This window comes from Plecotus auritus (genome assembly GCF_963455305.1).
Source record: "Plecotus auritus genome assembly, chromosome: 5".
In the NCBI taxonomy this organism is placed as follows: Eukaryota; Metazoa; Chordata; class Mammalia; order Chiroptera; family Vespertilionidae; genus Plecotus; species Plecotus auritus.
The window spans coordinates 155,790,778-155,816,765 of record NC_137776.1 but is presented as its reverse complement, the minus strand read 5'-3'; the positions used below and the strand labels follow the sequence as shown (position 1 = coordinate 155,816,765).

At 38.1% G+C, this 25,988-nt stretch overlaps 1 protein-coding gene across 5 annotated transcripts in view; it reads right to left on the bottom strand.

The window, feature by feature from the left end:
- Positions 1-25,988, bottom strand: part of LOC308249258 (protein unc-13 homolog B) — a 159,182-nt gene that overhangs the window by 86,047 nt on the left and 47,147 nt on the right. For all 5 annotated transcript variants that reach the window (XM_080670300.1, XM_080670291.1, XM_080670292.1 and 2 more), the window contains exons 4-8: positions 25,542-25,659; positions 24,213-24,336; positions 19,959-20,032; positions 15,494-15,551; positions 5,212-5,452 (exon numbers count right to left, since the gene is read on the bottom strand). In XM_080670300.1, coding sequence (XP_080526426.1) covers positions 5,212-5,452; positions 15,494-15,551; positions 19,959-20,032; positions 24,213-24,336; positions 25,542-25,659 — 615 coding nt within the window. The remainder of the gene's footprint in view (positions 1-5,211; positions 5,453-15,493; positions 15,552-19,958; positions 20,033-24,212; positions 24,337-25,541; positions 25,660-25,988) is intronic.

The following is a 25,988-nucleotide window of genomic DNA, read 5'->3' as shown; positions in this document are numbered from 1 at the left end:
CCACATCAAAAAAAGAACAGCTATAATAATAACTTTGAAATACTTCACTGGCTATCATAAGCTTTTTAAAATCCTTTATTTTCTAAGAAACAAGCTAACAAAATGAACATGTCTCAGCAATATATTAGTATAGCAGCGATTTTCAATCTTTATCATCTCATGGCACACATAAACTAATTACTAAAATTCTGCAACACACCAAAAAAATACATTATATTTTTTCCCAATCTGTCAAAAAAACAGGTATGACTTTGATTCATTCACACCAGATGGCTGTTGTTGTTGGCTGTTGTCATTTTTTACTTGATAATCTAAGGGAAAAGAGGTCAGTGCCCCTGACTAAATAGTCAGGTATTGCATGTTTTCAAAATTATTGCAGCACACCAGTTGAAAATCACTGATATATAGAATATATCTACAATGCCAAGTTTAAAACTGTTAAGTATTCCATGAAAACATATCAAGGGATTTCAAGAAACCTAAATTTGTTGATAAATTTGGGTCTGAAGAGAAGCCAAGCTGTTAACCTGCTGAAAGTTATATTTGAGGCAGTACAGCCAACAATATGGTCAAACACATTTCTTTTAGAAAGAAAAAATATACACATAATAAAAATAGTCTTTGACTATCAGAAGTCAAATCTTGTTACAGTACCAAAAAAAGCAAATTATTTAAAGCGTTATAATTGTTATTTGTGAAATCGAAGACTATATGCATTGAGGATTCCAGTGAAATGAAAATCTTTCTCTATACTGAGTACAACAGCAGAAGCCACATGTTCACCTTAAGTCAGTGAATACAGAAGAGAGCTGACCTTTCTTTCAGGTAGATTAGAGACTGCCTACTTCCCATGTAGTGAGGCAGGGGTGTAGAGAGAGCCTGCAGACTAGGAGCTTGTCAGCTCAGTGTGTTCTTTTATAGATCTAACATCCAATAACATTTATTTAGGAAACAGAAAAAAGGATCAAAGTTGTAACTTAGTCACTAAAAATCTTCAAGATTTTTAGCCTTTGAGACTGATAGTCTTTTTTTTAATTTTTTTATTTTTATTTTTTTAAATTATTTATTTATTTATTTATTTTTGTTTAAAGTATTACAGATAGTAGTACATATGTCTCCTTTTTTTCCCCATTGACCTTCCCCTGGCCAGAGACTGATAGTCTTTTGAAACCAATTAACACTAGAGATACTTTGGCGATATAACATCTAACAAAGTCTAATTCTACTATCAAACCTCAAATTATGTATTTTTACATAATTTACATACATTTCCCATTATTCTGGACTCATTAGGTGGAAGTCCATTTGAGAGAGTGAGGAAATCAACTTTACATATTTTTTTTTTCACATGCAGTTTCATTACTCTCCATTATTCTCAAAAACTGAAACTAAACTAAGTCCAGTCTGGAAAAAGTCTTTGTAGTTACAACTTAAAATCAACAGATAGCCAGCGATAGAGTGAATGAAGCTATTTATTTTTAAACTTCTGATTGGAAGATACTGCAAACATGTTTATTTCCTCAAGGTTTTTAAATGTTCTTCTTATAAAACTGTACAACTTAAGAACTTAGACTCTTTCCAAGAATTCAGTATTTATAGTAATAGAGAAGTTTAAAAAATCAATGCTAGTGATAGAATTTCTTCAAAAAGTTTTAAAGGAAAAATAATTTCAAACATTTAAGTTAAAAATGTCTATAATAAAAGTTTACTTACAGAGGTGGACTGGAGTAGGTCCATGGGGGAAAAGGGGAACACATGTAATACTTTCAACAATAAAGATTTTTAAAAAATCATGTTGCCCAGCTGGCATGGCTCAGTGGTTGAGCATTGACCTATGAACCAGGAGGTCACGGTTCGATTTCCAGTCAGGGCACATGCCCAGGTTGCTGGCTCAAATCCCCAGTGTGGGGCACGCAGGAGGCAGCCAATCAATGATTCTCTCTCATCATTGCTGTTTCTCTCTCCCTCTCCCTCTCCCTTCCTCTCTGAAATAAAAATATATATATTTTAAAATCATGTTAATTTTTCCTCTGCTGGAACTGATAAAGTATTTACTTTTTAACCTCATTTCATATAATACAGTAAAATCAAATTTATATTGGATCAATTAAAGAAAAATTTTAGGGAAAAAAATATGCAACTTAAAGTACATCACTAATGCTCTTCTAAGTGTTATTTATTATAGCAGTAGCCCAGGAAGTAAATAAAATTATAATAGGGTATTTATTAGGCAACTGCAGTTGTCCAGCAGAGTATGTAGTCATTTAGCTTGATGTGCCATTATTACTACTGGCCTGTTCATCTAATGCTTGCAAATACAGAGGGGAAAGAGGGCCAAAAATGTGTGTGTGTGTGGGGGGGGGATTGTTGTGTTTTGTTTTGTTTTTGCTATTATGTGTGGGTTTTTCTTAAACAACTAAAATCAAATGAATAAAATATACAAATATTTAAATACCTAACCATCAAGGAGTAGGGACCAACTATAGTAGGATTCCTGGCATGTTTCTTTTTAGAATCAGATTATAAAGAGTGAGAATTCTATTTGATGGTTGATATATGAAAAAATTTTCATTGAAAATATACTCAGTAATGATAGTAAATTGAGACAGGATGCTGTCTAGCAGGTGGACCATCATCTGAGGCTCAGGATATAAATATTCACCAGTTTGGTAAGGTGGGGCAAAAAATGAGATCATCACCCAGCCAGTATAGCTCAATGGTTGAGCATCGATCCACGAACCAGGAGGTCACGGTTTGATTCACAGTCAAGCAAATACCGATGTTTCAGGCTCAATCCCCAGTAGGGGGCGTTGCAGGAAGCAGCCAATCAATGAGTCTCTCTCATTATTGTTTCTGTCTCTCTCTTCCTCTCCCTTCCTCTTTCTGAAAACAATAAAAATATTTTTTTAAAGAGATCATCCTAAGATAGGTGAATTTCAGCAACCAAAATATGTGCTAAATTGGAATGGTTTTTAAAAAACTAACCTCCAACCAATGAAACAATTGATTCAGGTAAGGATCATCAATGGATGCTAAAGTCAATGGGTTAAAGGTTGTTGGGGAAACAGAATATTAACACAACCTCAGATATAACCCAGAAATCCTTAATTACAAAGGGGAAAGGTAACTTTACACTGGAAAAATATGGTATATACAGATTTATTAACCAAGAGATAAAACTGAACACCAATAATGAGACAAAGTAACCTTATGTGAAGAAAACATCATCTGTACTATTTTTTTAAATATATTTTATTGATTTTTTACAGAGAGGAAGGGAGAGGGATAGAAAGTTAGAAACATCGATGAGAGAGAAATATCGATCAGCTGCCTCCTACACACCCCGTTACTGGGGATGTGCCCGCAACCAAGGTACATGCCCTTGACCAGAATCGAACCTGGGACCCTTCAGTCCACAGACCGACGCTCTATCCACTGAGCCAAACGGGTTAGGGCAATCTGTACTATTTTTGCCAAAATGTTTAATCTGATTCTAAACATGAAGAAACAACTGGACAAAAACAAAATTAAGGGCATTCTCAAAACAACTGGCCTAAATACTTCAAAAAATGTAGTGTCTTAAAAGACCAAAATAAAAAAAAAAAAAAAGAAAGGAAATTTTGTTAATTATAGGAGACTACAGAATCAGGAATATCAAATGTTTTGCACCATGATCATTGACTGACTCCTGAATAAAAAAGGAAATATACTAGTATTATATTACTGGAGAAATTAAAATATGGTCTATATATTAAATAATTTCATTACATTATTAAATTTCTTGAGTATGATCATAGTATTGAGGTTATATAAGAGAAAGCTCTTTTTCTTAGGAGTTATATGCTGTAGTACTTCCTGGTAAAGTAACATGGTATCTGCAACTTTCTTTTTTCCTTTTTTTATATATGATATTTTTTTTTTTTTTTGAGAGAAAGAGGAAGAAGGATAGAGAGATAGAAACATACATTGATGAGAGAGAAACATCATGGATCGCTGCCTCCAGCACGCACCCTATTGGGGATCGAGCCTGCAACCTGGGCATGTCCCTGACAGGCAATCAAACCTGTGACCTCTTGGTTCCTGAGTGGATGCTCAACCACTGAGCCACATCAGCTAGCTGCCAACTTACTTTCATATGGTCCAGGGAAAAAAAAGGTATGTGTTTATTAATATACATTAGAGAAAATGAGATAAATGTGACAGAATGTTAATACAACTGTGAATCTAGGCAATGTGAATATGGGTGTTCATTGTATTATTTCTCTAAATTATAAGTTTGAATTTTTTTTAAAGTTAGAGGTGTGGGGAGCATGTATTTATGTATTTGCTTTTATAGTCATAAATATACGACAATAGTCTACGGAAAGATACATAAGAAACAAATGAGGGTGGTAAGAAAACTGAGAAATGAAGGGGATGGGGTGAAGGAGGACAAAAAGTGTGAGTGGGAGATTCTTTGCTGTATGCTGTATTGCACCTTAACATTTTTTTAAAAATATATTTTATTGATTTTTTACAGAGAGGAAGGAAGAAGGATAGATAGTCAGAAACATCGATGAGAGAGAAACATCGATCAGCTGCCTCTTGCACACCTCCTACTGGGGATGTGCCCGCAACCAAGTTACATGCCCTTGACCGGAATCGAACCTGGGACCTTTCAGTCCGCAGGCTGACGCTTTATCCACTGAGCCAAACCGATTTTGGCACATTTTTTTAACCATACAAATGTTTTATATATTTAAGAAATCAATAAAGTAAGAAATTTAAAGGTTCAGCAAAAGCACTGAATCTGCTACAGAGATATCCATAGTAGTTTTCTTCTGAAATTCCCAGGGAAATATTTAGGTAGGAGGGGTTATCCAAACATTTAACATCTGTGATTTTTCTTTTTAATTTTGGTAAAGGGTGAATCAAAATCTCTGGGCTGGGCAGAGAAGTGAGCAGGCTTTTCCCAGACATCCACCCCCAGTGGGCATTCTCTCACCATTTGAGAATCGCTAATCATAAAGAGAAATATTACTGATGGAAACGTGTAAATGTGAATGTGTGGAAGAGAAAAAAGATAACTGTACACAAAATAACTGTCTCTCGTCCCATCTTACTGCTATACTTCCATTACCACCTCAGGTTAAAGTGCCCAAATCTTTGATGTCAGTTGTATCCTGGGCTCAGCATACTAGGAAAAGAAAGTGTTTTGTTTCCAACACCCACCTGAGAGCCCGCCGCTCTGGGTAATCGAGGTCATAATCATAACTTTGCATAGAATCATTGCAAGAGTCCCGGGAACTGCCCTGAAGTAGCAGCTGCTGTGGCAATCGCACAGGCACAGGGAACTGGTGCACAGAAGCGTTGGGCTGAGAAGTCGAATGGTAAGGAGGTGGGATGCTGTTGCTGGTCTCACTGCGATAGTCACTATCTCGGTCATCGACAGCACTATCAGGATCTTCAAAAGCTGTGGAACAAGCACAGTCAAAGCTTTATTTAATTCTTCAGAATTTTTTCTGCTTCTAACTTAGGTAGCCACAAGCTGTGGGATCAAGAGCAAGCTGAGTTGCACCCGAGTCCAGTGACCTCAAAGCCGTGTACGGAACTGTCTCAATACCCACTAGTTTCTCCCCTTACCAAATGAGAGAGAATACTTGGTTTAATTTTAGTGTTGATTCTTAGAGAAGTTGCATTTTTCCAATGCAGAATTCTTTGAGATTCTACTTCTCTAGCTATCATAACCCTAAGGAAAACCTGCTTTTAAATGTCATAAACAGATTCTGGCCCTCTACTACTATCAAAAGGAGGAAAAAAATCATTTTTCCCTAACTTAATAAAAAGAATTTTTTGTTTAAAATTGTCTTGTTTTCAGACTTTAAAATACATGGCTGAACCAAACAAACAGGTCCAACATCAGAAGCTGGCCAAGGAAATCAGGTTGGTCAAGCCAAGGCTTAAGAGTCACCCTAAAGGTCCAGCACTAAACAATGAACACAGCTACAAATCCTGCTCCAAGCAAAAATAAAAATGTGCAACACTGTGCTTGGAAAGGGAGCTCAACCTTACTGTGCTCTATAGGTTACCAGACAGGGAAGCCATTTCTGACACCATCCTCATATGTACCTAATTAATAAATTCCCACATTTCCTTTCTTGCCAAGTACCCATTTGGCTCGCAATGAGGAAAACCAATATTCACCATCCAAAAAGGAGATACTTTTAGCAAATGATGGACTCCTCATATTAGTAATTAAAAAAACAAAACAAACAAACAAAACACCTTGGTAGTAGTATGGGAAACAGAAGCCTCTTGAAGACCATAGGTTAGGCTTTTACGTTTTCTCATGAAGGAGGTAAGGACCTGCATCCATACAGCAGGAATTAAAAAGAGTTACTGAACTAGGGTGGGAGGAATTCAGGCAGAAATGATAAAACTTGGAAACAAGCCCTGGTTAGTGTGGCTCAGTTGGTTGGGCATCATCCTCCATGCACTGAAAGGTTGCCGATTCAATTCCCGGCTGGATCCCGGGTAGGGGGCAGCCGACCAATGTTTCGCTCTCACTTAAATGTTTATCTCTCTCTCTCTCTCTCTCTCTCTCTCTCTCTCTCTCCCCCCCCTCCTTCTTTTCCCTTACTCTCTCTCTCTCTAAAAATAAAAATAAAAACTTGGAGACAAATGGAAGGTAACAGGAAAATGACCCTTGGGCTTCTACATTATACAGCCTAGTAGGTAATTCCACTAAAAGAGACAGGGAGCAGCACAAACGTGGGCTTTACACGAAGGAAGAAAATTTGAACACTGGATTCCAGACCACACTGTGGATACAGCAGGATACAGGGTAAGCTTTTCCCGTTTGAGTTTAAGGCAACATGTGAGCATAAGAAGAAAAAAAAAAAGAGGTTAGTGATTAGAACCCCAAGGGGAAAAATCAGTACAAGAAAGAAGCTAACCTTCAAAATGGGCAGGAACAAGATCAGTCAAAAAATACAAAGCATTCTGATCACATATTAGGAAAAAGACTGGAGGCACTGGTTTTAATCCTTGATGTATGTGTTGTTCTGAAGACTAGAAAGGATCAAAGAATGAAAACCAGAATGCCTTTCAGGTTTAATTCGAACCTACAGAAGGAATAAGTGTGGGAAAAGTCAGAACTGAATTATTCATGCATACAGGGGGAGGGGACAGATACAAAAAAGAAGACACAGCAAAAAGTCTACTTAAATTCTGGCAGGAGAAGAATTAGCACATAATCCAGAAAATCAAAACTGAGTCTCCAAAAAGGAAGCCTTGATAGACAATCCTACTGACTGTGAGGCCAGGAGAGAGCAGCTCAGCCAGAAGTAGAAGCCCATGATCCAGAGCCAGAAACTTAGTACAGAGACCCTTAGTTTCTCACTGCATCTGACCTATTACTTCTAAATAATGTTTTGCACGCGCGTGCGTGCGTGTGACTGTGTGATATTCTTTTTTATCTTAATATCTTTTTATTGATTTCAGAGAGAAAGGGAGAGGGAGAGAGAGAGAGAAACATCAATGATGAGAGAGAATCATTGATTGGCTGCCTCCTACACTCCCCCTACTGGGGATTGAGCTCATAACCCCGGCACGTGCCCTTGACCAGAATTGAACCCCAACCCTTCAGTCTACAGGCTGATATTCTATCCACTAAGCCAAACCGGCTAGGGCATGCTTTGCTTTTTTATTTTGCTAGGTTAAGGGAAGGAATATTCCAAAACTTTCCTAAAGGCTGACAGCATTTCTATACTAAAGAAATAAAGTACAAATATTAAGAAACAAAATGCCTATGGAAAAAAAAAGATTGGGAATAGAAGGAAAGAGAATATGAAAAGTAGGAGGGAACGGGAGAAAGGAAATATAGGGAAGTGAAATGAGACAAAAGAGAGAAACAGAAAAAGAGACTATGGAAGGGAATGACAGAAAATAAACCTGCAAAAGTAAACTGGAAAAGAAATCTAATCTGGGACAAATCTGGACCACAGGCACAGAGTAGGTACCCAAACAAAATTGAATGAGATACTGAACAGTGAGGCTTTCCGGTGTCTAGCACTCCTGGATTAAGTCCCTGTCTTTAAATCCAGAGTACAGACAGCAATTTACCAGCTAGAGAAGAAAGAAAAAAGAATTCAAACCTTTTTATTTTTCATTAGTTACTTATTTTCTATTTAAGTTAAAACCTTAAGTTATCCGAGCTCTCTTAGGCTGCCTTTGAGCAGTTCCCTAGTGAAAATACTCAGGATTCAAATAGCAGAAAATACATTCTCCATGAGAAATTCCAGTAACAGGACAAAATTTAGTGCCTCTTAGCACCTACTGGACACCTAATCACTGGGACTCAGCCAAAACCCCTTGCCAGATGGGTAACAACCAGTAATGTTCGCCTAGGGCTGTGTTTCTTGCTAGAAAGGACTGACTACCCACTCTCCAAGCTCTAGAACCAAGTTAGCCTACCTGGGCTGCTTCAAGCAAAGTGAAACCATGTCATCAGCCTCTTGCTCACTTCACCAACCCAATGACCTCCCCCAGAATAAACCTTCTCCTTCTAGTCACTGCACTCCTTAGTCAAGAAACCAATGGAGAGGGCTTCCTACACTGGCGGCTGATGGTACTACTTGTCTCTGGCAAAGAAAACTCAGGAGATCCTGTCAGAATTGTAACTGGGACTTTGGTTTGAAATTTATCATACACACACAGTCTTCAAGAAACCAGCCTGAAGGGATATAACATTTCACTAAAGATAACTATCTCCTGAGGCTTAAGGAGGGGAGGGAGGTGAAAGGAGGGGTGTGAAGTTATATATGCTTGTATGCATGAATATCCAGCTTTATAGTTCAGAGAGAGTATGTTAAAGGATAAGATCAAGAAAATTATAAGGAATTCAAATTCTTACGTACTCTGCTGCTCTCCCCAGCCCAGATAGGTCCAGTGACCTAAGAACACCGCAAGTGGTAGCAAGAAGAAGAGTGACAGAGATAATTTTAGGAAGAATTCAAAGATCATTTCCCCAGCCCACCAAATATTATATACCTTACCTTATTAGAGCCTTCCCTACTTGTATCCCATTAATTTTACATAACATGTAAAGAGCATCTGCCTTCTACCAAGCATAGGACAAATCTACATACAAAGTACTCTTGCTCTCTACTAGTCACTACATAGGGAATAACAAAAACACTACTGCTTCCATACTCTTTTTAAACCTCCTCTGGCCTACAACATCATTTAGAAGCTGATATACCCTTCCTTACTCCAAATGAGAAAAATTCAACCTGCCTCTACGAAACCCTTCCTTGTCTCTGTGTTCATTAAACCTGAGCCTACCACAGTATACCCATGAGAGGCTCAGTCCTGATACAGTGGGAGAGCGATTCCCTTTTCTGGAAGTGGTGGTGTCCAATTTTGCTTCTCTCCATTGAAAGTTAAAAGGCCAAAGAACAATCGCACTCTCTCATTTTTCAATATGTAATAAAACACTGTAGCCTGTTGGGTCCTCGGAGATAGCATTTTTTCTCAATTACCTATGAATTTTAAATAAAATCTATTAAAACACAGAAGCTTTGAATGACAGGAGAAATTACGTTTTCTACTCATTTTTCAAAATAAGAAATTCAATATTAATTAAATTTAACTCCTATTCTACACTCAAACTAAATTTGAGGCAACAAATGTGACAAAGAAATCACTAAAAAAGGCCTTTGTCCTAAGAAATAATGAATAATTTGGCTTCATATTTGTATTGAAGTCAAAGCTAAGTTATTCTGACCCTGCCACATACTAGCTATATAATCTTGGAAAAGTTGTAAGGATTACAAGAGAAAATTAGTTTCGTCATATTGCCAGATTTTTGCTTGCCGCATAGGTTCCTGATAAATAGGTAATGGGAGGGTCAGCACACTCTGACAGCCCTAATGTTTGCTGAGAGATCACCATGTCTGGGTTAGAAATCCCTCAGAGTTCTGAGGATGCAGTTCCCTTGAAAGCTTGCTGTAAGAATCAAAATTCTAGAAGCATCGAATGATGCCAACACAGGCTGGCTTCATTACCTGAGCTAACTTCCAATCCTGGGGATATGGGACTACTAGTCACAGGCTGTTTAATTTAGCTATACACTGAGTGTCAGTTTTCTTCCTATGTACTTAACTTCTTCCTGCCACCTATGTCTTCTTCTCTGAAAGGATACTGTGCCATTTTTAAATTTTAACAATTTATTAAACTTTCTAACCATGGGGAGAGAGGGACTTCAGCTGAAAATTCTCCCAGGCCATAGCACAGTTGTCATAGCAACTGCTAAGGGGTAATTACCTTGTTTCTTTTAAAAAGAAAACTGAAAAATAATCACATAGAACTTCAGATTAGCTTGCAACCTAGATTGCTCCAGGCAAGTAACAATACTGTTTCTCAGTGAAACTCTGGGACCAAAGAAGCCTCTCCTTACAAGACATTGCCTCATTCCTCAATGTTCCACAGCACTGCATAGCAGTTTCTTATACATAGTAAGCGGTCAATAAATGCTTATAGCATGAGTAAATCAAACAAGTGACCCGATCCCACTACGAGGTTCATTACTAACCCATTAAAATAACAATAGTTATGCTGTCTGGACAACCAGTTCCCTATTCTCACTTAAGCCTGTTACCATTATTATAAGAGAAATAACACCAGGTTAATTAAGCCAGTTACCTTCTCCACCCCCAAAATGCACTAAAACATTTCACTAACCAGTAGAACAATTAATGAGGACAGTTAGATTTTACTAGGGACAAGTACCAAGAAAGGGAGGGGGGAAATGTTCCAGGTAAATAAAATTATACATACAAAAGCACATTTAGTGAACTGATAATAATGCTAGCATATTTGAAAAAGAGGCTTCAGAATAGGGGCATGCAGGAGGCAGCCGATCAATGTATTGCTCTCAGATGGCTGTTTCTCTTTCTCCTTCTTCCTTCCCCTCTCTAAAAATAAATTTAAAAAGCCTTTTAAAAAAAGAATTCATGAGTTCATAGTGACAGTCATAAAAAAAAGTAGGATAGGAGAAGAGGAAAAGACAGCTACTCGATGTAAAAGTAATGAGAGAATTAGAAAATCATCATTTTGCAACCACCAATGTGGCTATGATCATAACAGATTCTAATATCCTATATAATAAAGAGGTAATATACAAATTAACCATCACTCCAACACACAAGATGGCCACCCCCATGTGGACACAAGATGGCCACCACAAGATGGCCGGCAGGGGAGGGCAGTTGTGGGCCATCAGGCCAGCAGGGGAGGGCAGTTGGGAGGGACCAGGCCTGCAAAGGAGGGCAGTTGGGGGCGACCAGGCCTACAGGGGAAGGCAGTTGGGGGGAACCCAGGCCTGCAGGGGAGGGCAGTTGGGGGCGACCAGGCCTGCAGGGGAGGGCAGTTGGGGGCGACCAGGCCTGCAGGTGAGGACAGTTGGAGGGGACCCAGGCCTGCAGGGGAGGGCAGTTGAGGGTAACCAGGTCGGCAGGGGAGGGCAGTTAGGGGCAATCAGGCTGGCAGGGAAGCAGTTAGGTGTCGATCAGGCTGGCAGGGGAGTGGTTAGGGGGTGATCAGGCAGGCAGGCAGGTGAGCGGTTGGGAGCCAGCAGTCCTGGATTGTGAGAGGGATCCCAGATTGGAGAGGATGCAGGCTGGGCTGAGGGACACACCCATGCATGAATTTCATGCACCGGGCCTCTAGTTAATGAATAAAAAGTTATGATAAAATAGGATATGTACACACAGTCTCAAAGTAGTATGCCCCCCCTCAGATTACTTATTAATTACCGGGGAGGGGGGCAGAATACCCTAATAGTGGAAATATCCAGAAAATACCATCTGAACTAATAATTAACATCAGCATCACAAATCATTTTTAAAAATTAGTATCAGCTATGTAGTAACCAGAATCTAATTATGAAGAAATAATAGGACAAATCCAGATTTTAGGAAATTTTATAAGACAATTTAACTGGATCCTTGCCAGTTATCTTATAGAATGTGGGTGGAACTCTTTAACCTTTTGCAAGAGCAGTTATTGGTGAAGAGAGGTTAGCCCAGGGGTGGGCAAACTTTTTGACTTGAGGGCCACAATGGGTTCTTAAACTGGACCAGAGGGCCAGAACAAAAGCATGGATGGAGTGTTTGTGTGAACTAATATAAATTCAAAGTAAAGGAGCGGAGGGGAGAGCAAGAGAACCCTCCGCTCTTTCGGCTCTACGGGCCGGATAGAACAGCCGAACGGGCCAGATCCGGCCCGCGGGCCGTAGTTTGCCCACAGCTGGGTTAGCCCATCCATTCCCTATCTCCTGGGGAAGGGAAAGATGAATAAAGTTTGGGGATGCTGGCAAAAAATGGGAGCCAGACAGGTTAGATGTCTACCTAAGCAGGAAAATTGCTAATCTGAACTCTGTACCTATCTGTAGGTATAATCTAGAGCTCATTTAGACCAATTCTTGTTTTTTATACATCAAGAAACTAAAGTAGACAAGTGGAAAGACTTCCAAAAACACTCAGAGAGACAACAGCAAACACAGATCTAGAACAAGGACTCAATGACTCCATTACTCCTCTTAATAACTTTTAACTAGTAAAAGCAGTACTTAGTTAATTATTTAGAAAATGTAAGAACTGGAATGGTTCACTGGACAACACTCAACCATCTAAGCCACACTGGCCAGGGCCCTTCCTCTTAAATTGTAACTGGTAGCCCTAGCCAGTTTGCCTCAGTGGATAGAGCGTCAGCCTGCGGACTGAAGGGTCCCAGGTTCAATTCCGGCCAAGGGCACATGCCCATGTTGTGGGCTCAATCCCCAGTAGGGGGTGTGCAGGAGGCAGCCGATCAATGATTCTCTCTCATCATTGATGTTTCTATCTCTCTCTCCCTCTCCCTTCCTCTCTGAAATCAATAAAAATATATTTTTTAAAAAGTCATAATCCCACTACCAGAGACAAATTTGGTTAATATTTTGGTGCCTCTTTTTTCAGATATTTTCCCTCCAATTATATAGATTTGTTTCCCTAAGTGTATTAGTCTGCTCCGGGCTGCCATAACAAAATGACATAGACTGGGTGGCTTAAACAACAGAAATTTATTTTCTCAGTTTCTAGAGGCTGAAAAATCAAAGATCAAAGTTCTGGCAGGGTTCAGTTTCTGGTGAGAGCCCTCTTCCTCACTTGCAAATGGCCATCTTCTTGCTGTATCCTCACATGGCAGAGAGAGCTCTGGTGTCTCTTTTTATTTATTTTTTTGTTAATTCTCACCCGAGGATATTTTTCCCCATTGATTTTTAGGGAGGGAAGGAGGGAAGGGAACACATGCAAGAGACACATCAATTGGTTGCCTCCCGCATGCACCCCGACTGGCGCCAGGGATCGAACCTGCAACCCAGATATGTGTCCTTGACTCAGAAAACCTGAGAACCTTTGGTGGACAGCCTGATACTCTAGCCACACTAGCCAGGGCTCTTCCTCTTTTTAAAGGGGCACCAGCCCTATCAGATTAGAGCCCCACCCTATGAAATCATTTAACCTTTAACACTTCCTCACAAACTCTCTCTAAATATAGTCACATTGAGGGGTTAGGCCTTCAACATGAGTTTTAGAGGACACAATTCAGCCCAAAAGCATTCTGCCTCTGTCCCAAAGCCACAAATTCATATCCTAATCACCTTCAAAATATATTCATTCCATCCCATCAGCCCCAAAAGTCTTAACTCATTCCAGCATCAACTAAAGTCTAAAAGTCTCATTTAAATATCAACTAAATCAGCCCAGCTGGCATGGCTCAGTGGTTGAGCACTGACCTATGAACCAGGAGGTCACAGTTCCATATTCGGTCAGGGCACATGCCCAGGTTGCAGGCTTAATCCCCAGTGTGGGGTGTGCAGGAGGCAGCTGGTCAATGATTCTCTCTCATCATTGATGTTTCTATCTCTTTCTCCTTCTCCCTTCCTTTCTGAAATCAATAAAAACATATTTTAAAAAGAAACACACAGAGAGAGAAATTTTCATCAAGTTAGTGACAGAAAAATAAAAATAAAAATTCGCTCATTACAATAACTTTGGAAAGGACCTATAGACTTTGAATTCACAACCTGGTCTTCAATTCAGATTCTTCTGGTCTCTATGACCCTAAATGTTTGATAAATTCTATGTCCTAAATAACCAAAAAGGGGGAAGAGTAATAAACCATGAAAAAATAGGTTTTCTTAAATAAAGAAAAAATGTTGACCTCTGCTATTGGTCTTACTTTTATCAGGAAAGTAGCCTATAGGATGGAAGGCAACCAATGGATTCATAAACCATAAATAGAGGTTTTCATTCTCAAAAACAATATGATAGAAGTAATATAACAAAGCGGTTCAAGGCATGGACTATCAAGTCAGGTTGTCTGTGTTTGAATATTTACTATACCACTTACAACCTATGTAATTTGTGGCAAATTATTCAATCTCTGTATGCCTCAGTTTCCTTATCTGAAAAATGGAAAGAGACAAGAGTAAAATTTATGTCTTAGGGTTGTTGTGAAGATCAAATAAGTTAGTACTTTTTAGTTCTTATACCAGCATCTGGCATACTCTAAGACCTCAAAATGTTAGATGCTATGGTTCTTATTATTAGTAGTATTACTACAATTACTATTACCACCAATTTCCACATGCAATTGATAAGAGTTTGACATGTGGTTCAGAAAAACAATAGTAACAACAACAAAAGTACAACACACACACCACAGGTTGAAAAATTGAAAGAGAAGCGACTCTAAATCAGTCCTTTAGTGAATCCTCAAGCTGTTTTAAGAGAAATTAAGGAGAAGGTAGCAATATACCAACCATGCATGGCTCATTTCAAGAAGAAATCTGTGTGATTTGGATAAGTTAATCTCAGGAGAAATGACATGTTCTCTCACTCAAACATTTATCAAACTTTATTGAGGCGAACTATACTATGTGTCAGGTATTGAGCCAGATGCTAGGAATACAAAAAGGAAGAAATGTCTATGCCTTTAAAAACCTTTTGTTCCTGTCAAAGAAATATACATAGATTATAATACATGGTAGGTTATATAATAAATGTATGCACAGGGTACTACAGAGGAGAGACAACTAGCTAGACTTGCGGGAAGGAAAAAGCGGCAGAAAGATTTCCCAGAGTTAATGACATTACACAAAGTCTTAAAAAATAATAACTGGTAAATGGGGATAGAAAAAGTAAAATCATTCCTCCTGGGATAAAAAGTTGGCAAATGGACAAAAAAGATGAGCCACCATTGCCCTGCCTACAACCACACAAAACCAAAAGATCTCTTCATAAAACTACTGGGCAGAGATCCATTGGAGGCATGGGTCTGAATAGGTGTGTTTCTGGAATATATTCTGTTTACACACACCGCAACACCATCCTCCCCAATTCAAAATAAGCCACATTCAGAGAACTCACAGAAAGCTGTGATTAAGAGCTTCAGAGATAAGTTTCTCACTTACAACACTGGGCGGCAGCACTGGGCAATGGCTTCCTCTGGCTTTCTTCTTGAATAGAATACTAGAAGCAGAAAGAAGAAAAAAACAAAAAAACGCATATAATAAGAGGCCCAAGTAAAGAGGGGGGAAATCACAGGTACCTGTAAAAAGGTTTAGTGTTTGACAAGAGTCAAAATTTTTATTGAAAAGAAATAGATGATCCTGCTGCTGATTTCCCTGTGTGATCCCAACATGAAGGCCAAAATATCAGATACGACACTGGTCCAACGCAACAGGCTAAATCAGGATAGCAGAGACCATTCTGGCCAAGGACACCTGCCAAGTAGCTGTAGAAGGCTTAGTCTCTTTTTTTCTTAACTTTTTAAAAAATTATCACTGGAGGATATTTATTGATTTTTTAGAGAGAGAGGAACGGGAAAAGAGAGAGACAGAGAAACATCTATGTGAGAAACACTGATCAGTTGCCTCCCGTACACACCCCGACCGGGATTGAACCTACAACCTAGGTATGTGCCCTGACTGGGAGTCAACCCTGTAACCTTTTGGTGTACAGGACAATGCTCCAACCAACTGAGCCACCCAGCCAAGGCAGAGAAAGCTTAGTTTTAGAGAAGGTTCAGAAGACTTAGAAAACTCAGTCTTCTACGTTTTCCTACGAATAAAGTATAGATTTCCCCATTGGAGTGATGGAACTGAAAACCTCTTCGAGACTGAGTTTCTGATGTTTTAAAAAAAAGTAACAGTGCTTCTTCCCTCATGAGGTCATGTGTGCAATTACTTATTTAAGCATCCAATGCAACATCTGAAATCTCCTCGAGTCCCCTTCCCACTTACATTCTAGCCTTCCCAACCCAATCCACCACCATTACCACCAAAAAAACCAATACAGGGTGCCCTGGCTGGTGTTTCTCAATGGTTAGAGCATTGGCCTGAGCACCAAAGGGTCATGGGTCCAATTTCTGGTCAAGGGCACATACCTGAGTTGTAGGTTTGATCCCTGGTCCTGGTCCTGATCTGGACACGTGGGAAAGGCAACCAATTGGGAAAGGCAACCAAGTGATGTGTCTCTTTCACATCAATTTCTCTCTCTCTCTCTCCCTCCCTCCCTCCCTTTCACTCTCTCTAGAAAGGAAGAAAAGGAAGGAAAGAAGGAAGGAAGGGAGGGAGGGAGGGAGGGAAGAGGGAGAGAAAGAAAGAGAGAAAGAAAAAGAATTGGGTTAGAATTAACAAAAACAAAAGGCAAACACAGAGTACTGAAGCCATAAAAATTTTTCTCTAAAATTTTTAATTAAATTTAAGTCTTGAGGATAGGCAGGATTTGAAAAGGCAAAAAAAAAAAAGAAAACGACATAAACAATTAACACAGGTACATAGTTTGAAAGACGGAATAGTTTGGTGCAGATCCCACTAGACGATTGGGAAAACATAATGTGGTCCAGCAACTTGCAAATAACCTGGAGTTTTCATCTTGACTCTGCCATTTATTAATAAGCTGTGAAATCCTGGGCAATACAGAGCTTTTCTAACATTGCTAATAAATGTGTCACTCATTTAACAGATATTTCTTGAGCACTTATTATGTGCAAAGCCTTATTCCAGGCAATGGGGAGGTAGAGTATGTAAACCATGGTAAGGAGTTTGGATTTTATTCTAGTGTATTGGGAGGCCATTTAGAGTTTTAAACACAAGAGCGATGTGACTTGATTACACTTTAAAATCACTCTGGCCCTGCCCAGCTAACTCAATTGGTGAGAGTATAGTCTTGATTTGCCAAGGTTGTGGGTTCAATCTCCAGTCAGGGCATATACAAGAATCAACCAATGATTGCATAAGTAAGTAGAACAACAAATCAATGTTTCTCTCCCTCTCCCTCCCTTCTTCACTCCCTTCCTCTCTCTCTCTCAAACCAATAAACATTTAAAATATCACTCTGACCCACCAGGTGTGTCTCAGTTGGTAGAGCATTGGCCCATGTACCAAGAGGTCACCAGTTCCATTCCTGGTGCCCAGGTTCCGGGCTTGATCCCCAGTAGGGGGTGTGCAGGAGGCAGCCGATCTATGTTTCTCTCTCATTAATGTTTTTATCTCTTTCCTCTCCCTTCCTCTCTCTCTAAAAAAAAAAAAAAAAATCAAGAAAAACATACTTAAAGCCCTAACCCCGTGGTTGGCAAACTACGGCTCGCGAGCCACATGCAGCTCTTTGGCCCCTTGAGTGTGGCTCTTCCACAAAATACCACGGCCTGGGCGAGTCTATTTTGAAGAAGTGGCGTTAGAAGAAGTTTAAGTTTAAAAAATTTGGCTCTCAAAAGAAATTTCAATTGTTGACTGTTGATATTTGGCTCTGTTGACTAATGAGTTTGCCAACCACTGCACTAACCAGTTTGGCTCAGTGGATGGAGCATCAGCCTGCGGACTGAAGGGTCCCAGGTTCGATTCCGGACAAGGGCATGTACCTTGGTTGCAGGCACATATCCAGTAGGGGGTGTGCAGGAGGCAGCTGATAGATGTTTCTCTGTCATCGATGTTTCTAACTCTATCCCTCTCCCTTCCTCTCTGTAAAAAAAATCAATAAAATATATTTTTTTTAAAAACATATTTTTAAAAAATAAAAAGTCACTCTGGCTACTGTGTGAGATAAACTGTAGGGAACAAAAAGGGAAATAGACCAATGACTGCAATTATCCAGACAAAAGCTGATGATGGCTTATATAGCAGTGTCAGTAGAGAAAGGCCTTTCAAGTGGTTGGATACAAAATACAAAACATTTTTTGTATAAAAATATACTTTTATATACAAAATACTATACAAGCGATAACCTATGATACAAATATCAGAGGCAGATAGGAAGGATCAGAAGTACAATTTATTTTATTTTTTTAAATATGTTTTTATTCATTTTAGAGAGAGGAGAAGGGAGGGAAGAGAGAGAGAAACATCAACGGGCTGCCTCCTGCACACCCCCTACTGGATGGGGATGAAGCCTACAACCCAAGTACATGCACTCACCGGAAATCAAACCAGCAGCTTTTTGGTGCATGTGACAATGCTCAACCAAAAGAGCCACACCAGCCAGGGTGAAGTCAGGTACTACTTATTTATTTATTTATTTATTATTTATATTTATCTCTTTATTTATTCAGTCCACGGGCCAACACTCTATCCATTGAGCCAAACCAGCTAAGGCCTACCTTACTCAGAGTTCAAATTCTCTTTATTGTCTCAAAAATGTCTTGTCACAGTTGATTTGTTCAATTCATGATCCAAACAAATTGCACATATTGGTTATTATGTCTTTCAAATCATTTTAATTCTACAGTTGTTTCCCCTTCTCTCATTTGTTATGCAGAATTCTGTACATTCTAGATTTGGCTGATTATATCCCAAGGTTTCATTTACCATGTTCCTCTATCCCTCTTACTTTCTTTAAACTGGAAATTATTTCTAATAGTTTGAGGATTCATTTGAAATTGAGATTGAAGGTGTTTTTTTTCTTTTTGGTGGGCTGATGGTGCCTTATGTCACTTTTAGTGATGTTAAATTTCAATAGTGGATTCAACTGGTATCAGCCTATTTCATCCCATATGAAATGATCCCACCAGCCTTTCACCAAATGGTTTTCACAGCATAAAAAAGACATAAAATTTTTAAGCAGACATAAAAATGAGCATAGTAAACTGAAACCTTTACACTTACCTCCAAGATTCAGTAATTATCAAGATTTCATAAATGATATATCCAATAAGGGGTTCATATGTAAAACACAAACAACTCAATAACAAAATAAATAACCCAATCAAAAAATGGGCAGAGGACATGAAAGGACATTTGTCCACAGAAGATATAGATGGCCAATGTACATATGAAAAGATGTTCAACATCACTAATCATCAGGAAAATGGAAATCAAAGCCAGAGTAGCAAAAGTAATAAATGGTGGAACATTTCCAAAAGTAAAATAACTTATTTTTTCCCTCTGCCACCAATATCAAGAGCATTCCCTATTCCTGTTGGCCCAGATTGAGTTGTGTTCTTTTCTGTGCAACAGACCCATTTCTGGAGATAAGTTAGGACAATAGGACACCAAGCATGTAATAGTCTAACCATCCTTCAAAAGAGCACACAAATAAGGATATATAGATCCAAAAATCTGGGAACTAGCAGAAGAAATGCCTTTGTTCATCTGTGTAACAAGAGGACAGTTTTTCTAGTATACGCTCCTTCCCCAACAATCTAGAGCCAGACTAGTGCCAATTCAGCCACTTCTGGGCAACAATAAGAAGAACAGGAAAAGTAGGAGAAAAATCCTTCTAATGAAATGTCAGGCAATCTTCCAGATGCCTTTTTCTTTAACACAGTTTAAATTCTTTCATTCTTCAACATACTCACAGGTCCCTCTGTTGAAAAACTATAAAGTGTTCTATAAAACGATTTCCTTTATCTCTCCATATTGCAAATAAGGCTGTTCCTACCTCATTGTCAGCACCCAAGGCATTGATTTGCTCCAATTTGTAGGTCCAATATCTGGCTTCTTCCTCTGGGATATCTACCATGAAAAAGAAGAAACCAGATTACAAGGTTAATAATTTAATCATGGGTTAATAATGCTTTGTTCAATTGGATAATCAAACTTAAAAGGGTGGTAGCAATGGACTAATTTTACTGGTAGCTTCATTCTTTCTATGAACATTATCTTGAATCTTTAAAAAAAAAAAACCCACAAAATAATGTTCTATTATTCCCACTGGACCAGAAGACTTAATATTGTTAATATATCACTACCCAAAGTGATCTACAGATTCAATGTGATCACTATCAAAATCCCAATATGTGTTTTACAGAAATAGAAACCACATCCTAAAATTAATATGGAATCTCAACAGATGCCAAATAGCCAAAACAATCTTAAAAAGTAATAATAAAGCTGGAGGACTCACATTTCCTAATTTCAAAACTTACTATAAAGCTATTTTAATCAAAAATAGTGTGGTACTATATTATGTGACATGATAGAGGTATCAGCTAATGCTATGATGGTGGTAATCATTTTCCAATATATAAATGTATCAAATCAACACATTGTGTACCTTAAATTTACAGTGTTAAATGTCAATTATATCTTAATACCTGGTACAAATATTTTAAGTGGGGGAAAAAAACAGTGTGATACTGACATAAAGACAGATATATAGATCAACAGAATAGAGAGCTAAGAATTAAACCCTCATATATGTGGTCAAATGATTTTTTGACAAGGTTACATTCAATGGGGAAAAGAATCTTTCAACAAATGTCAAACTGAATATCTGTATGCAAAAGAATGCAGTTGGATCCTTACCTAACACCATATAAAAAAATTAACTCAAAATGAATCAAGACCTAAAACCATAAAACTACTAGAAAAAAGCATAGGGCAAAAGCTGCATGACATTGTATTTGGCAATGATTTGTTGAATAGAACACCAAAGGCACAGGCAACAAAATAAAATGTAGACAAATTGGACTTTATGACAATCAAAAAATTTCTGCAGTAAAAGATAATACCAATAGAATAAAAAGGCAACCAACAGAATGGGAGAAAATATCTGCAAATCAAATATCTGATAAGGGATTAATACCCAAAATATACAGAGAACTCCTAAAACTCAACAACAAAACAAAAACCCAATTAAAAAATGAAGGACTTGATTCTCCAAATATATACAAATGGTCAATAAGCACATGAAAACATGCTCAACAACACTGATCATTAGGGAAATACAAATCAAAACTACAATGAAATACTACTTCACACCAATTAGGATGGCTACCGTAAAAAAAAAACCCAAAACACAGAAAATAACAAGTGTTGGTGAGGATGTGAGAAACTGGAACCCTTGCATACTATTGGTAGGACTATAAAATGGTACAGCCACTAGGAAAAACAGTATGGCAATATTTTAAAAATTGAAAATAGAATTACCATATAATGCAGCAATTCCATCTCGGAGTAATAATATACTCAAAAGAAATTAAAGCAGAATCTCAGAGATTTATGCACACACACATTCATAGCAGCATTATTCACAGTAGCTAAAATGTGGAAGGAACCCAAGTGTCCACCAATGAATGAATGGATAAGCAAAATGTAGTATGTATATAAAATGGAATATTATTCAGCCTTAACAAGGAAGGAAACACTGACATATGTTGCAACATGGATGAACCTTGAGGACATTATCCTAAGAGAAACATGCCAGTTATAAAAAGACAAATACTATATGATTCCACTTATCTGAGATGCTTAGAATAGTAAAAAATCATAGACATAGAAAAAATGGTGGTTGCCAGGGGCTGAGGGGTGAGGAGAATGCGAGTTATTTTTTAATGGGTATAGAGTTTGATTTTTACAAGATGAAAAGAGCTATGGATATGAATGATGGTGATGGTTCATGACATTATGAATGTATTAATCTCACTGAACTGTACACTTAAAATAGTTAAGATAGTTAATGCCATGTTATGTGTATTTTACCACAATAAAAAAAGAAAAAACAATAATGGTATATACTCATTTGTATATATTTAAGATTGACTATTACAACTTACCCCAAAACAAAACTCACCTTTTATAAACATCAGATATATACAGTATGAAAGAGAAACAATGAGGCAACATATGGATCAGAGCAACTCTGGAGACGTTTAAACAGATACATCTTCCTGCCTAAAACTTCCCCTCCTTCCCCTCAAACTGCTCTTCAGCAATTAGTGGCAGTATTCAAAGTCTTATAATAAAACCTTCAAATAATCTACTACCTTGTTTGTGTAGCACTTCCTCATCCATAAAATGGTGTACCCTGTAATTATTTAAAAGAAGTGAGAGGACAGGAAGAGCTGTTATGCTGACGATCTGTAAGTTCTGATGTAGAATAATATAGAATGATTCTCTAAGATACACTGTTAAGTGGAGAACAGCAGGGACACCAAATGTGTTGGAATATACTACTATTTGTGTTTTATAAAGAGATTAAGTCTATATTTGCTTATAGATTCAAAGACTGACTCTGAAAAGATACACAAGAAAGTACTAATCATGGCAGCCTATGAGGAAGAGAACTTATTTGTGAGGGAGGCTTAGTAATTTTCTCTGGATAACTTTTTAAACCACAGTGGATGTATTCCTGCCTTACCCCTCAAAATAGTTTTAAGAAAAATATAGAGCTATGATTATGTTTACTGCAGTATTCTTCATAATAGTATAAACTTTGAACAAACAAAATACCCAACAAGAGGAGTGGTTAAATGTATTATGGTTTAAATTAAAAGTCCAGGCCCTAGCTGGTTTGGCTCAGTGTGAACAGTCAAAATTAAAATTAAAACAAGATACCATATAAACCAATTAAACAGAAAAAGGTTAAAGATTGTGAAATACAAAATGTTAGCAAAGATGTGTAGAAAGGGACATCTCGGATACAGCTGTTAAGACTATAAAATGGTACAATCTTTCTCACAGGTAACTTGGCAATACTATGAAAAGCAATGGTGCATATACTGTTTGACCCATTCTTTTTTTAATTTAAATTCTTTATTGTTTAAAGTATTACATATGTCTCCTTTTCCCCCCATTGACCTCTCCCTAGCCCCTCCCACCCCCTTGACCCATTCTTTAAATTCTACTTTAAGGGCTTTTTCCTAGACTCACAAATGGGCACAGATATACAAAGCTGTTCATTACAGCGGTATGTAATATATATATTTTAAAAACCTACATGTCAATTAATAAAGGGTTGCTTAGGTAATTTATCATATAGGCATCTGTTCAGACCAGCAAGAGAGACCTTAAGTATAACATAGAACAATGTCCAAGATAATGTGCTTTTGTAATTCATACAACACTTTATGCAGTTATGTGAAGCTTAATAACAAGGTATGTTCTGAGAAATGCATCAGTAGGCAATTTCATCATTGTGCAAACATCATAGAGTGTACTTACACAAACCTAGATGATATAACCTACTATACACATAGGCTTTATGGTATACCACCATCATATAGGTGGCCCGTCATTGACTGAAATATCATTATGCGGCGCACGACTGAATCACTATATGTAGTATATACATATGATTCAAATTTTATCAAAATAAATTTCTGCAAAAGAAATTTCTTATTTCTAAACCAAGACACAAGAAAGTTAATAGTGGTTTATTTCTTTAACCACTGCAAATGGAATGCAAAGGAGGTGGGAAGAGAAACAACTTTTATCCATGTATATTTCCATACTATTTGAATTTTTGCCAGGGCATGTATTTTTTGTAATTTTAAAAAAATTTCCTTTTAAATTACTATCCTACTTATTAGTGCTACTTCACTGTTAAAATGAACAGATCATAAGATATACATTCACTTCAAGACAATAAATGTTAAAATACTATTACAAGAATAAATTATTGATGTTCTCTAACAAGTAGGTATTTCATAAGTCATACTAAACAGTCATAAAAAAGTAAATACTTAAAGATAATGCTTTTAGTATAGATTCTTTAATTAGCACCGTTCTAGCATCAACTTTGCACCATCCCTGGGCTAGGCATTATAGGAAATAGAGAGGAAGAAGACAAGAATGCCCTCAAAAGAGATGGCTGATAAGACAAAAGACACAGGAATAAAATAAATAGCAAACGATTTCAAACAATATGGTAAAAAGTATTAAATGACATTAAACTCTAATCAAACAGACTCACCAAAAGGCAACTCAAATCTTGTATCAAGCAAAATTTTATGAGGAGTTGGGTTTTTAGTTCCACAGATCTCATCATCTTTCATTAGTGTCTCTGCTTCCAATGTGGACCACTCCCCGGGCCCTTCCTAGAAAACAGAGACCTAAGATTAAACTTTACTTTTTCATGATTCCCCTCTTGGCTTAAGAGCCAAGTGTTTTTCTCTGAATTTCCTTGTTGGAGAGCTTCTGAGAGCCACTCACTTCCTGAAAAGGCAAACACACCACTGTCACCACCAACCTCTCCTGCTCTCTGCAAGCCCACTGAGGAAAGAATTTCCGGACTACCAAACTGAAAAACCGAGCATCTCCATGGATCAATATTTAATCTGTGTCATTCTTAATGACTGTGTCACTTCACGTGTTTCTATTTCTAATCAGTAAAGAGCTACTAACATTGCTAGTGAAGTAGACTTGAACTGGGGCCACAATGAAAATGAACTGCCCATTGCCTGGGGGAGTACAGATTTAACCAGAACTAAAAGAAATTCCGGAAGGAGGGTCACATTTTCACCACGCCCACTCCCAGAGAAAACTCCCAGTCCATGTAAAAGATAAATAGGAATACTATAGATTCTGTCCAGGTTCAAAGTGAGTGTGTACGGAGAAATTATGCTGAATTCTAACCTGGGTAAGTGGAATGGGAATTCAGTCTTGAAAATAATGTGAATACCAATTGCCAAAACTGGTAGTTCCTTAAACTCTGTTAGGGTTATATGTAGAAGGAAGACAGAAACCAGTTCTCTGGGGATTAGTGACCCGAAAAAAAGCAGAAAATAGGATCCAGAGTAGAGAACAGAACCCATCCAGATGGCTGAGGAAATTTAATGGACTCCTCTCAGGAAAGTATCTTAGTGGGAAAGGTAAAAACCACAGGTACCCTAAATCAATCACACACACTCTCTTTCTTCCCTCCTTTACCCTCCTGATATCTCTCCTCTCTCTCTCTCTCTCTCTCTCTCTCTCTCTCTCTCTCTCTCTCTCTCTCTCTCTCTCTCACACACACACACACACACACACACACACACACACCTCAGAAGGGCTGTCTACCTGGTAAGTTTAAAGAGATGTTCTAGCACCTTTAAATTCAGTCATAGGGCAGAGGAAAGATCAGACTGAAATAAAATCCCCTGAACTTCTAGGTGAGGTGAGGAATAAGCTGGTTGTATGCCCTCTAATTAGCAAGGGGGAAGAAAAATCTGAGATGTATGGATGAATATTAGTTGAATGGAGCTTGAGTGGGGAGAACTAAGGGCTAGAACCATACCTATAAGTGGGCAATGCAAGGACTGACCTCATTTGACTGTCGAATAGTCTTCAGTGCAATCCACACGGTACCCACCATGGTGTCCCAAATCAGTCCTTTGTTCCATACCTCCACACTTAGACCCAGGTCCAGGCGACTAATCTCACTAAAAGGATAGAAGAAAATCCTTTAAATAAAGCCAGATAATATGAAGGAAACAGCTACATCTTCTGTTTACCTTGAATATTTTATTACCAGGATTTTGTCATCAAGGAAAATCAAAATGCCCCAGAATGCTGCACCCATTGTTTAGATTCCTAGAAACCTATGTAAGGTATCTATAGAAAAATGCCTTTGTTAGTCTGTCCCCTCTCCTTTGGAGCTATAATTATTATCAGATTAACAGTTTCATTTAAAAAAAAGAACTGAAGCCAAGCAATGTGGGCATTACTACAAAGGCTGCCTGCATACACTCTTCATCCACCCTTAGGCAAT